Source organism: Mchenga conophoros, linkage group LG9 (assembly GCF_057382185.1).
Source record: "Mchenga conophoros isolate Kocher_MC1m ecotype Shallow Benthic linkage group LG9, M_conophoros_male_GT1.1, whole genome shotgun sequence".
NCBI lineage: Eukaryota > Metazoa > Chordata > Actinopteri > Cichliformes > Cichlidae > Mchenga > Mchenga conophoros.
In genome coordinates, this window is record NC_140534.1 from 28222749 (window position 1) to 28236560 (window position 13812).

The 13812-nt window shown below is 41.7% G+C and overlaps 1 protein-coding gene across 5 annotated transcripts in view; it reads left to right on the top strand.

Moving 5' to 3' along the window:
* Positions 1-13012, top strand: part of mllt10 (MLLT10 histone lysine methyltransferase DOT1L cofactor) — a 50635-nt gene extending 37623 nt beyond the window's left edge. For 2 of the 5 annotated variants that reach the window (XM_085287364.1, XM_085287368.1), the window contains 9 exons: positions 912-1029; positions 4334-4424; positions 5492-5682; positions 6995-7144; positions 7812-7867; positions 9100-9401; positions 9748-9771; positions 10093-10183; positions 10504-13012. In XM_085287364.1, coding sequence (XP_085143490.1) covers positions 912-1029; positions 4334-4424; positions 5492-5682; positions 6995-7144; positions 7812-7867; positions 9100-9401; positions 9748-9771; positions 10093-10183; positions 10504-10785 — 1305 coding nt within the window. In that variant the 3' untranslated portion in view covers positions 10786-13012. The remainder of the gene's footprint in view (positions 1-911; positions 1030-4333; positions 4425-5491; positions 5683-6994; positions 7145-7811; positions 7868-9099; positions 9402-9747; positions 9772-10092; positions 10184-10503) is intronic. The other 3 variants (XM_085287365.1, XM_085287369.1, XM_085287367.1) reach the window with 2 other exon arrangements.
* Positions 13013-13812: the final 800 nt, after the last annotated feature.

Below are 13812 nucleotides of genomic sequence, written 5' to 3' on the forward strand. Positions count from 1 at the left end.
CATGCACTCTTAACCTGTTACTATAACTGTTCCACTTGATAATAAAGAAACACTTCCTGGTTTTTGTTTATTTTTATGTATAATGCTTAAAGAACAAAATATAAAAATAAAATGATAATAATTCTGGTAATTTATATAGTAACACCAGCAAAAATATGCAGGTTTCCATATTTGAAATTTAGAGGTGTGTGTGTGTGTGTGTGTGTGTGTGTGTGTGTGTGTGTGTGTACACCAGTGTACATTTTTATCATTATTTTATTTATTATTTTTTTGTATATTTCAAGTCTATTTGAGCCCAGAACAGCTGTTTCTTGCTATCCTATCACATTTTATACGTTAGATTTTAAAAATATTGTAATTGTTTAGAAAAATCAAAAGTGTGTGTGTGTGTGTGTGTGTGTGTACACCAACAATAGTGTATTTTTATCATAAAAGCTAAAAATCGTCACCATGAGCCAAAAATTAAAGACTATTTTTAGCCATTTTTGTTTTAATAAATTCAATCTGATGTGTCCCAGGTTTATTCATTTATTATTCAACGTTTTAAAACGCGTTTCTTGGGACACTCAGACACCTGAATCACCACGTGATTGTAATGTGGGAAACTTTCTTTCTCACTCTAAAAGTTTACAGCTGGATTCTTGCAAAATTCGTGAGATTATGATCAAGAGGGAATCGGTCTTGCCAGCTTAAATTTTGCCTTTCATGCCGTCAGTTGGCACTTTTTTTCTTTTTTTGAAGTTGCCTGCCTTTTTCCAAGCATGACTTCTCAGATGGTTCAGTGGAAAAGAACAATCATGCGGTTATCTGAAAACTGCTGGTTTAGCCATTATATTATAAAGAGTCAAATCAGAGAGAAAATGTGGCTTCTTGTGTCTCATGTGTCACTGTTTGTTTGTCTCCGTCCACAGGTGAGCGCTCTCCCAGGCTCTGTCTTCAACCTGGCCCCCCCCCACATGTTTGGCAACAGGCTGAACCCCAACTCGACCATGGCGGCGCTCATCGCACAGTCCGAAGCCTCACCGGCAGGTACAGCAGCAACACTTCATGCAGCAGTGCATGTTTGTTTGTGCGCATGTGGAAAAAATAAAATGTGTGCATGAGAGAGAGAGCGACAAGGACACGGAGATAATTGATAGGTCAATGCCCCCTTGATCCCGCAAAAAAGGTCAAGGGTCAGTGATATTCTTAAGCCCCTCCCACTCAGTTCTAGTTAAATGGCATAGGTTTTCCTCTATTTTCTCTTTTTTTTTTTTGTTTTCTGATAAACTTTAATCAGTATGAAAGAAAAAAAAATAGGCTCTTTTTGAGGAAATGCTCCTCCTGGAGCCGGCAGGAGCTCCAGAGGTAGAGAGAAAGTCCGTTTGTGTTGTCTGTTCAGCGCAGAGGAGCTGATGAGGGAGTTACGAGAGACTTTAGTAATCAAGAGTAGCCGTTTCCTGATGCAAGACATCTGGTTGGTCAAAGAGACGAGAAGCAAGAGAAAAGAGGCGAATAAAGAGTGCAGAGGAGGAAGCAGTTCCTGCTGCCGGTCAGCAGTCATCAGAGCCAGATCCAGGCTGACCCGCAGGTCAGCTCACTAATCAGGCTGACTGACAGGGGGCCGCGCGCGTGTGTGTGTGCGCGCATTCGTTCATGCGTGTGTCCATGTGTGTATGTGATCCAGAGACCTAAATCTGTTTACCTCACTTTATAAGCACCTATTTTTAATGGGTGCAAATCATGCATGTCAAGTTATTAACATCAGCACGTTTTTAGAAGTGAGTGCAGCGGTTTTTTGGTTTGTGTTTTTTAGAAACTACGGACAGGCTACCAGGCAGGTTCAGTGTGTTCAGCAAACCTTATATATAATTCATGAAAATGAACATTTTGATTGCAAACTCTAAAAAAAACAAACAAACAAACAAAAAAAACCCCCAACAACAACTGTTTTCTTTTTGTAATTAAGAAAGGAAAAGATTTTATACCATATTTAATTTTGTAAGTTGTTTCATGTGTGTGTGTGTGTGTGTGTGTGTGTGCGCTATGCTGTTGTGTAAAGTTAAATGTTTCCAATTGGAAATGTGTTTAATTTGTAATTAAATTAAATGTATAATTCAATATGAAGTCATTTCTGCCGTTTACACAATTTCAGATGTGAGTATTGTAAATGTTCTCCACTTTAATTTTAAGTGAAACTTAAATATAAACATAGTATGAATTAATAGGCCAGTGGTTTTTCTTTATTGATTAGATTTTCTTTAGCGTCAGTAAAATTTCTTTGTGCAAAAGGTGAAATATTCAGATATTAAACCAGCAAACAAGTATTGTATATTTTCCCCCCTATATTTGGAAACAGACTATTTTTGGAATATTGACAGTTGATTCATTATTAAAATAGTGGCAGATTTATTTTCACTTGATTGACCTATTACTTCATTGAGCTGCACTAACCAGTAATGAAAATAATCATTAAGCAGCCTTAATGAACATTGATATTTCCTTACCATAACATTAAGCACACAGACGTGGAGAACACGTGTCTGCGGCTACATAAGCATGAAGTTCTGTTTGTCGGCTAGTAAGGGTCATGTGAGCGTAAACGTGCAAGGTGTGTGTGTGTGCGTGTGTTTGTATGCATGCAGCCTGTTTACTTTGGCAGCCGTTTCTCTTTGCTTTTGAGTGTCTGGAGGGAGGTGCCAGGGACGAAAAGGGTTACGACAGAAAAAAGGACTTGAAAAAGAAGAGAGCGAGGGACTGGAGTGGTGACCTGGTGGGGGTAAAAGCTGGGATTGACTGTCTTAAGTAGAGGGGAGTTTGTGTGAGTGTGTAAATGCAAAAGTCTGTGTGCATGTGTGATTCATTACTCTCACTGAGGAAAATGAAAAGAAGCGTCTGGCCAGGGGCCCAGAGGGAGGAGAGACAGAGACTCTCACAGAAGGTAGAGAGGGAAGCACATGCAGTTTGAATGAAGGCTTGTGTTTGAAAGAGATACAGAGAGAGAGAGAGAGTTTTGTAGATTGCAGAGCCCACAGTATTGCAGCGCATGTAGCCTGGGTCAGAGGGAAAACAGAAAAACTTGAAAAGGGTCCTCTGTCTTCACTTCTTTTTATCATCCCGGACCCTTGAAAAAATATACTCCAGAGTGGATAAATCCAGGAACAACGGCAATTTGCTTTAGTGTGGTAGAGGACAATTATGCTTTTGAAAAATAATGTTGTACGCCTGGGGTGAAATTCCAGTGTGTCTCGGGTCATGCAGACTGCCACCCCTGTATGTATCTCCAAAATTAACCAGTGTTTTAACCATCACATATTTTCTTTTATAACTAAAGTGTTTTTAAAAATTAAAAAATTAAAGAAATCCAAATATAGTTACTTGGGAGTGATTGTGCTGTGTAACTGCTCTGCAGCGCGATGAAGATCCACCCTACTTAACTATGTTTTACAGCTGGGGTCAAGACAAATCTGTCATTTCCTGGAGCAGAAACATGTCTTGAGCTCAAAACTGCGTTTTTAACAAATTGTCAAACTTTAACAAATGTCCTGATGTGTGATTTTCCAAGCCGTTAAAGAAGGCTCAGAGTCTCCGGTCTGGATCAGTGTGTGAAGCTCCCTATAAGACATTTGAATGATCAATTTTTAAGCATTGCAACACTATGCAAAGAGTATTTACAAGCCACAGTTAAATGACTCATTTTCTCTGCCAGGAAACAGAAATAAACGACCGAACGATGAGTCTGGCTGTATTAAAACGCAGGTGATCACAAAGAGCCCGAGGATAGAAAACAAAGCAGGAAAGCTGGGTTGTTACGGATGTCTGGGATGTTTTGCAGTCTGTATTGTTTGCTTGCCTAAATAAATGAAGAAGCGTGTTTTTTATTCTTGTTTTTGTCTTGACTGGTGGCTTAAAAAAATAACCTGCAAACAGTATTGTGAGTGCGCTTTCACATTCAACTTCAGCCGGCTCTGTGTGGATATTTTGATTTTTATTTCAGCATATATTGTGCAAAGCAGTTGGTCTAAGATCCATTCCTATATTACAAATAATGACTGAACAGGCTCATGCTGTAATGCTTATGTTTATGCCTGGTCTGTATTCTGATCATTAAAAGTACCCTAACTTCCAAGTAGGAAACTAAAATAAAATAACAAACAGATAAACGTCTTTATTCTCACATCTAACCCTCCAAAATTTGTAGAGCATTCATTTAAAGACCACAAATGAATTCCACATTTTTATGCTCATGTCAACATTATTCCATAATTTCATCCTAACAACAGAAAAACATCTTCTGTCCGTGTTCTCGTCCAATTGATTTTTTTTTTTTTTCTGTGTGTGTGTCTGTGTGCAGATCAGGAGGCGGGAGACGGCAGCAGCAGCGGCGGCGGTTGTGTCGGAGCTCAGGGCTTCTCCATAAGAGCTTCTCCCAAGACCACCCCGCGGTGAGTGCGCGCGCACACGCACACACACACACACACACACACACACACACAGATACCCTCCCCAGCACTCCCTCACCATTTACATTCCTCACTGGTCCCCCTCCTTCACCCATCCCCCCCTCCCCCTTTCTGCTTTTCCCTTTGCTGGCCCCCTCATCTCCCCTCTCTTCCTCTCACTCCTCAAACACACACATGCACACTCTCTCTTTTGCTCTTGCCCCTACAGGCAATTCTTGCTCTCTCAGCCATCGATAACTTGTGTTTTTGAAGGTGGTAACCATCCTTCAAGTCCAGTTAGATGTTTTTTTCTTGTCTTCTTGTGTTTAAGGACAGTGTGATGAGTTATTGTATCTCCTCCATTTTGGAATGTTTGCATGGATCATTCAGGATCACGGGGAAATTGATCATACAGATAAACTTTTTTTTTTTGTTTCCGCTATTGTCTGTGGAATGGGTGATTTCACTTGATAAGGTTGGTTATATATGGTTTTATTTTTTATTTTTAAATCTAAATTTTTGGTCTTAAATTTAGGATAAATGACATTTAACTGCAAAAGGAAACACTGTAGCAAAATGAGGCGACTTTAAGACTGTTTAAGCTTCTTTAAAGTTTCATGTGCGAGTGGTGAGTTAAGTCATATTTTTACATTCCACAATAGGGGAAAATAAGATGCCGTTTGCACCCCTACGGCTCAGTCATCTCTTCCGGTGTCCTTTATTTCCCCTTTTCCCCTCTCCTCCTCTCCTCAGGCTCCAACAGCTTGTCTCAGTGCACACTGAGATTTATCGCATCAAGACAGTGCACTTCCCTCTCTCTGTCTGTCTCCCCCTGTTGCATGTCTTCTTTCTTCCTCTCTCTCCTAGTCTTTTTCTAGCTCTCACGCGCAGACAGAAAGCCTGGCCCCTTTTCATTAGGGGCCACTGTAACAACAAATTGATGTAGTTTTATAGCCAGCAGTGACTATGTTTGTCTGACGTTTATGTTAGGTCGTTAATCTCCCTATTGACCTCTCCATCTCTCCTTTTCTATCAATGCACTCTCTCTCTCTCTCTTCCCCTACATTCAGCTCTCCGATTGGTGGCCTGCAGATCCGCTATGACTCTTCTGGGTCGTTGCCGGGGCCGGGGCAGGGGTTGCTAGGGGCGGGAGGAGGTGGGGAGACGTTGCCCCCAGTGGCCACCAGCATTGAGCAGCTCCTGGAGAGGCAGTGGAACGAAGGGCAGAGCTTCCTGCTGCAGCAGGGAGCACAAGGAGACGGTGAGAAGACGCAAGCACCAAGCATCCTTAAAACTACAAGATTACCTAAAAGAATCGTCCGATTTCAGACTATTGCTCACCAGTAACTACTGAAAAACAGGCCTCTAAGCAGGGAGTGATTATTGGTAGCAGTGGCTGCAGTGACTCCAGACATGCTTGCAAAAGTATGGGACGAGTTTGACTATTGTGTGGACTAATGCCGGGTGTCCACAGGGATGTGGAGCACTTGTGAAAATTTTGTATGTAAAATATACCAAAAGCTTTTATGTCCATTACTTTAAAAAATATAGCCTTTTGAAATCGGATGATTCTGTTTGATACACACTTATGAGTTTGTTAATTCCATTTAAGTCTCTCACCAGACGGATTTTATTTCTACCTGTGACACCCTCACAGCATTTTATTTAACAAATAAGTCACATAAAAAACCCAAATAATAGTTTTACTCTCTATTTAAAAGATACAGTATAAGGCAAAAGGCCTGAAATCAAACAAAGGCAGGATGAAAACAAAAGGTGAATTCTCTTCATTTCAAAAATGACAGGAGATTAATCTCCTACCTCACACGCACTCATACACTTTGTCCACTTCACCATTTCCTTCTCTGTGTCAATTGATCCGTCGGCTCTTTGCCTTCGAGCTGTTGTGCAGAGCCGCTCCCTCTTTCAGTCACATTTTCACTTTATCTGTTATTGTTGCACCTGTCAATCTCTTGCTGGTTATCTACCTATCTGAACATCCCTTCTGGGATCAATAAAGTGAAAATGAAAAAGGGGGATGGCAGCCTGGTCGTTAGAAAGGCTGTCCTTCAATCGGATGAGTCAGGTTTAAGTTCCTGCATCTGCAAACCCTCCTCCTCCTCCCCCGACACAGAGTCCGTGCAGGCGCAAGGTCACTGTAGCTGACCTTGATCTCTGACATGTCTGTGTTGAGTATCTGTCTGATCGTCACTGTGTGTGTTGTTAATGTGAGGTATAAGAAAAGGCAGATTTAGAAAATGAGTGGCCTTTTAGAAAGTAAGGATATTGGTGAAAGGGTTAGTCCTGTAAAGATTCATCCCAGCATATAACCCAGCACCAGCACTGGTTATTTTACCTTCACTGTGGTGCAGCTAAAACAACAAGTGGGCTAACAGTGTTGACTGCAGACTGACGGGGCTGAGTTTTATTTCATTTGTGCAATTTTGAAGTCTTTATTTTCTCACACAGGTGTGGAGAGCAGTAAATTGAAAATTCAGAGCGGAGCTATTACAGAATATTTGGAGCAGGAAATAAAAAATCGCTGCTTTTTCTGTTCCCTCTCTCTTTCTCAGTGGTGAGCATGTTGAAGTCTCTGCACCAGCTCCAGGAGGAGAACAGGAGGCTGGAGGAGCAGATAAAAACTCTGACCATGAAGAAAGAGAGACTGCAGCTTCTCAGCGCACAGCTATCAGTGCCTTTCACACCTGCCACGGCCTCCTCGGGTACACAGACACTCTTACTTACTTACTTAGAAATCAAGGTGAATGATGCACACCAGTGAGCCACAGCACCTGCCTGGCATTGTGCAGGTCTGCTTTGTGTCACTGAAACAGCTGCCCCCCCATTGATGTGTTTTGTGGTATCAGGCATCAAGCATGGCAGCAGGAGATCCTTAAAATGTTACCTCCATGGACTAAAAAAATATCACAGATGCTTGATCAGATTGAGAGCTCGGGAATTTAAAGGCCAAGACGACACCTAAAGTTATCGTTCAAGAAATTTTTGCACTGAGGGTGTGTTATATTTCTGAAAATGTGACAGTCCAATACTGTTGGCATGAAAGGTTTGAATGTGGCCTGCAACACTATTTTGGAGGATGTATGAGTAACAACCATCATCACCCTGCCTCTGCCAGCTTCCCTTCCTCCCATAGCACAGCCTGATGCATGCATGTGTTTATATCAAAGTTATTCAGATTCTTGCATCTGCACATGTTATTTTTTTTCAGCTTTAAGATCTGACTGAGCTACTCTCTTGTTCCCGATCGAAAAGATGGATTGTTGCTGGCTGACGTCATTTAGCACAGAAAATTTCTAGAACTTGAAAAGCAGGTTTCACATTTTTAGACTGGCCCTACTGAGACATGTCTAACCTTTCGGTTATCCGCAGATGTGAAGGGAGCCCAGCCGGGAGCAGCTGACTCATCTTTACCTGTGGCGACTCAGGTAAGGACAAATTCGTGGTTTGACTCCTCTGTAGTCAGCAGAGTTTGTGTTTTCAAACTAGTTTTTATGCTTTGTTTTGATTTCTGTTTTGATTTTCCAGAGTGGCTTTATTTTTATTTATTTTTTATTAGTTTCAGTGTTAGTTTTAGTCTTGAACACTCAGTAATTTATTTATGGCAAATGGAAGAGGCAAGATTTAAAGTCAGAATAGAAATTGCAATATAAACAGAACTTTTTGTAGTTGACTCACAGGCTTGTAGACTTTGAAAGTTTTTTCTTTTATTCTATTTATTCTTTAACATTGTAAATTAAGCAAACTGTAATGATCGCTTTAATTTAATGTCAAAAAGGTGTGAAATAACGCATATCCCAATTAATAGGCCACATCCTTCGGAGGCCGTATTTGAAGGTCGATTATGTCACAGCAAGGCAATGAAGGCTGTCCCAATTCGAAGGCTGCTCCAAATGCGGCCGACAAATGTGTCCTTCATTAACCTATCCCAGAATTCATAGCGCGGCCCGGCCAATTCCAGTTTCCAACAATGGCGGCAGCTACTTAGTTTTAATATTACTCTTATTACTTTTTCTGGGTCACCAAATAAACTTTTAAGATGTTTTCAGGCGAGAATGTAGCTGTGTAAGCTTCAAATATCTGGTTGGTTTATCAAGACATCACATATTTGCAAACGTGCTTCAACGTTTTCGAAGGTGTCCCACCAGCTCGATAGCTGACCGCGTGGTCAAGGCTCACTAGAGCCGGCAAGAACAGCAAACTCCCGGCACATCGTTTTCAGATCCCCGCGGTCTTTCACTCGGGTTAAACATGAAATATAAGTCACTTAAAATGTTATTGTTTGGCTTTTTTCAGTGTTTTATTTGTTCCTGAGTAAATCGGTTTGGCTGAGATTAAAGTTATAGTTTCGACACAGCTGAATAAACGTCAAACAGAAAACACAGAAGTGTGAGATGGTAGAGAATGTACTCCAGTGTTCTGTTATATATTAGCAAGCGAGGAGCAGACGGCTGAGTTTATTGATCTCCCCCGAAATCTGAAGGCTAGACCATCCCATTTCACAGCCTTGCACTTCCGGCCTTCTAGGTCTTCGAAGGACCCGGCCCATGTAGAACGTGAAGGCCTGGTCCTCTGAAGGATGCAGCCTATGAATTAGGACATAGCTACAGATTCTGAATGCAGGACTTGTCATTAATGGGAGTCTCTTTCTGGTCCTCAGGATAGTGCATCTTGTGGTGGTCACAGCAGTAGTGGCTCCACCTCCTCCCTCTCCACACCTCCCTCGGTGTCCCAGAGTCCACCTCAGCCACAGCTCAATGGGGTCGCCTCCGTAGGGGTGACCCCGGCTGGGTTGGGCGGCGTGGCGGGGCTAATGGGGGCTCTGGGTGCAGGGAGTGCGCTGGGCATGGGTGGAATCGTCGGGGCTCTGAACGGCGTGATCCAGACGCCGGCCGGCACCTCCAGCCCTCACACACACACTACAGGAGCAGCTACAGGCGTCACTTTGCCCGTCAATAACAAGTATGGCTGTTTTCATCTTCCTCTAATACATTAAGCGCCCTTTTCAGATTAATAAAGCATCAACACTGGGATGCGAATTGTGTTGGAAGCCTTTGATGATAATAAAATCAATACATGCGGTTTCACATCACCCTTCCCAACAAATTGGTTGACTGTCAGCGAGTTAAAGAGCTCCAGATGGGTGTCAGTAGCTTCACATTTTCAAGGCCCTTTCACATAAGCACATAGTTAAGTACTGAAAATGTTCGGGAATATGTTTGTCTCGGCTTCCCAAGAAGTTTAAATGTGAACTTTATTGCATCCTCTCTTCCTCGTTGTGTCTTTTTGCTTCCGCAATGGATTTTAGCAGCTCAGCAACTAGTAAGACCAGGTGAGGCAGAAGCTGGTGCCACTTCACAAACCGCCGTAGCTCTGTTTTCATCAGTGTGTCAGCTTTGTGAAGAAATGCTGTAGTCATGCATGTTTTTTTGAGTTTGAATCTTTTCTTGTTTTGTTTTGGGGGTTTTTGAAGCAAAAAATAAGCTCATGTTTTTCTTTATAACTTATAGAAACAGATAAATGTTAATATTTTCTGTCACTCTCACCGTCACAGACCTGTAATGTTTTAAAAAAGTGTGCTAAACAGTCTGGTACTGTGCAGGCAGAGTGTTAATTGCGTTTGTCTCACTGTGAGTGTGCTTTGTCTCCTCAGCGCGGCACGAATTGGCCTGCTGTCTGAGCAGCAGAGATTGCTCCTGCAGCAGCATCAGCTCCACCAGCTGCTGTCCTCACAGCCTTCAGTGGTACTACACACACACACACTATGCACATTTGATTACTTACTACTATCACACACAGTTAAACACAAAGACACTGAGCTACAATTTTCTTTTAGACGATAGTCTAAATCACCTAGCTTATTAACTCTTCTTCTTCCCCTCTTTTCCACACTTTCCCCTGCTTTTTTTCTTCTGTCTCACGCTCTGTTCCCCCCTTCAACTCTTTTCTTTAATGACACCTCCACTTAATCCTCTTCTCTTTTTTTTCTTTTTCTTTTTTCTCTCATTCTTCCTCCTTGTTTCCTCCCTCCTTGCATCTCCCCCTTCCTCCCTCTGCTCCCCAGGAGCAGCAGCAGGTGTTGCTCTACCAACTGATGCAGCAGCAGGACCTCCAGCAGCTGCAGTCCCTCTCCTCCTCTGCCCAGATTCCCTCCATCCCACTCTCTTCCGCTCAGCTGCCCATCAACAACTTGCTGCCCGGCGCCCAGAGCCAGGGCCAAGGCACCATCACCGCCAACCCCTTCCTGGCGCTGCAGCACGCACACGCCGACACGCATGGCTCAGGGGCGCAGAAGCCTCGGCTAGCCGAAAAAGCCGTTGGCGTCGGAGGGCAAGAGAAGACGTGACGGCATATGTTCTTTTTGTTTCCTTTTTTTCTTTTTATTGTTTTGTTTTACATATATATAAATATAAATATATATATATATACATGCGCAGAGTTTTTTGGGATCAGTCTGTTGGTCAACTTTGTAGGTTAGTGATGAGAACATCTGCAGGAGAGCAAAATGTGTTCATGTTAGATATTTGTTTCCAGCAGTGTGTTAAAGCATAACACACACACTCTCTCTGTGTGGAGTTATACAGAAGACTGTCTGTAGTTTAGGTTCTGATCTCGACACCACGTTTTGTGTCATTTTGTATTATTTATTTGATTTAACGACTTTTTAGCTGCTTTGAGTCCTTATTTTGATTGCTTTGTCTACTTAAAGATTTTTTTAGTTATTTAATACTGCTGGTAGTAACTGAACGTGTGTTACTGTCAGTACGTAGCACCAGCGGACATGGTGTGTTTAGTCTCTTCTCTCAACAGTTCAGTTGACTGACAGGTTCCCAGAAACTCTTTTTATTTCTTCGGTGTTTCCTACTCCGAATCTTGTTCCAGGTTTTGTTTTGGGGTTTTTTTTTTTCCTCTCTCATTTTTTTTTTTTTTAAATTAATGTTTTTGTAATGGTCTGGTCTCTCTGCTGTTTCACTCTCTCAGGGGCTTCAGCCAAACCAGCAGTTGTGCTGCAGCGCACAAGCTGGCACACACACAGAACTACAAACATTTGAAAAAAAAAGAAAAGAAAATGGCAGCAATATTATGATTAGGACAACAGTACAATTCCCTGTTATAGGACTTACCAGTCATAGATGTGTGATTGACATCTGTCTCGCAGCAGTCCTGGAGGGACTATTAAATGAGGAAATGTCCCACACATCCTCAGTGCTGCCTTCTCTCCCCGTGTCTCCTTCCCGCAGTTTGCGTACATCCATTAATGTCCGTGAGCCAAGCCTCGTATGGTCACCACAGAAGCCTTGCTTTTGACTGTCTCTTCTCTGGGCCAGATACAGGAGGATCATTCGGGGAAAAGAAATGTAAAAGAGGAGAAAAAAAGATTATTCAAAAAAGTACGTTGAATGTTCACAAAGATGCTTAAATCCACGTCACACATCCACTTTCAGAGATAAACCACGCAGTTGGTTATCAGCAAGTGGAAGTGATTGCATTTCATCTTCCCGATTGAGCCTCCTGCTGCACCTACCTCTCGAGCAGGACCAGCCTATCAGGACCTAAAAGGCCGACAGCAGCGGCCACTTATAAACCCACAACAGTCAGGACTGGCCAATCAGGGTCCAAACCCAAGTGCCTGAGGCCAAAAGAGGAAAGTGGGATTTTTTTTTTTTTTTTTAAAGCAAACAAATATATATATATATTAAAAAACACTTGGTCACTCTACCCAATTTTTCACAGTGCTACTGGTAATGAAGCTGCGTTGCTAAGGCAACAGATTACAAAAACTCTTGGTCCTTCAGGCTGGACGTCTCTTTAACAAAACTAGGAACTTTTATTCTGCTGCATTCTCTAATATCAAAGCCAACTTTGTGTTGTGCTTTCTATTTATCTGGAGGTTTTGTGTAATGGGCATAAGATGATATATTTTAAAAGCCCGCTTGTTTTTGCAATTTAGCATCATTTTGTACTACTGTGTAAAGTTTTTTTTTTTTTCTTTTGTTCCTCTGTTCAGTCTAATCTTGCTGTAAACCCTTTTAATGATTTCTATTTTTGTCATGTGTTTAAAGCTAGGAGCTACTTATTAGCTGGCTGATTTGGGAGGGGTTGTGGTTGTATATAGGTGTTTGTAGGGGAGGAGGAAGTGTGTCAGGGGGGGGCACTTGGTGGCACAGTTTTTACCTCGTTAAGTGTACATAAATCTTTCTCATTGGCCGTTGGTTGTACATAAGTGATTATGATTGGTCGTGCTGGTGTGAAGGAAAGCCAATGAAGCCTCAGTTCATGTGTGTGAATCTTTAGGACCAGACAATAAGGTTGACAGTGACTGGACACAAAAGTATTAATTTATTTTTATATGTGCAGGGACATTGTGTTTCTTTTTTTTCTTTTTTTCTTTTTTTTAATGTTTTGCACCATTTTCTTGATGGAAAGTCATTTTATACTCTGGGCACCATATTTTCACCTGTGCACACATTTTGTTGGATACATTTTCTAAGAGTGTAAAAAAATTGGTGGGGGATTGACAATGTATTTAAAAAAAAAAAAAAGAAAATTAAAGAAACACTCTGGTTAAGTAAGAGCAGCGTTTGGTGTTTGTATCAAAGTATCAGTAAAAAAAATCACAAAATCACGCATGCTGTAAATGTGTTTGCTTTTACCGTGACGCTGATCAGTAGAAAGAAACTAAATGAACCAGAGAGAGGGCTGGACACTAGTTTTTATCCGGCCTGGTGCTAAAACGGCACTAAAACCCCCAATAAGATGACATTTAATTCAAAACAAATGCACACAGTTTAAAAATCCCCCAACAGAGCCCGTTCATAAACTCACAATTTTTTAGCCACCTCACAAATACTTCTTTAAAACAACTAATATTATCAAAAAATAAATTACAAGCTGCATATATTTTAATTCGCTGATTAAATGCATGTTATTTTTGTCCTTCCTGCGCATATGTCAGATGATTTACGAGGTGAGTGTAGATGAGATTAAAATGTTCCTGTTAAACCAGAGGTTTCTTTTCCCCCAGTTTGAAGCCACTCTTACGAGCGGACTTGTAAGCTGTATTTTGAATAGAGTCAAACCTTTCCTGACTAATACTCCGTGCCATTAATTACACTGTAAATTGTGGACGAGGAGGCGCTAAGCGGGATGTGAATTATTCTGTAACAAGAAGGGAGGTGAGGGGGTTGGGGGAGAAAAATAAATAATCATCGAGCAACCAAAGTGCCAATAGAAACTCAACATCTTTAAATTTAAACATTGTGCTTCGGGGCTCCTGTCCTTACAAATATGCACCCACAACCAAAGCTGATGACTTCCAGCTGCCGCTGCTGTGTTTGCGTTGAAGAGGTGGGGGCACCATTCTGCTACATCT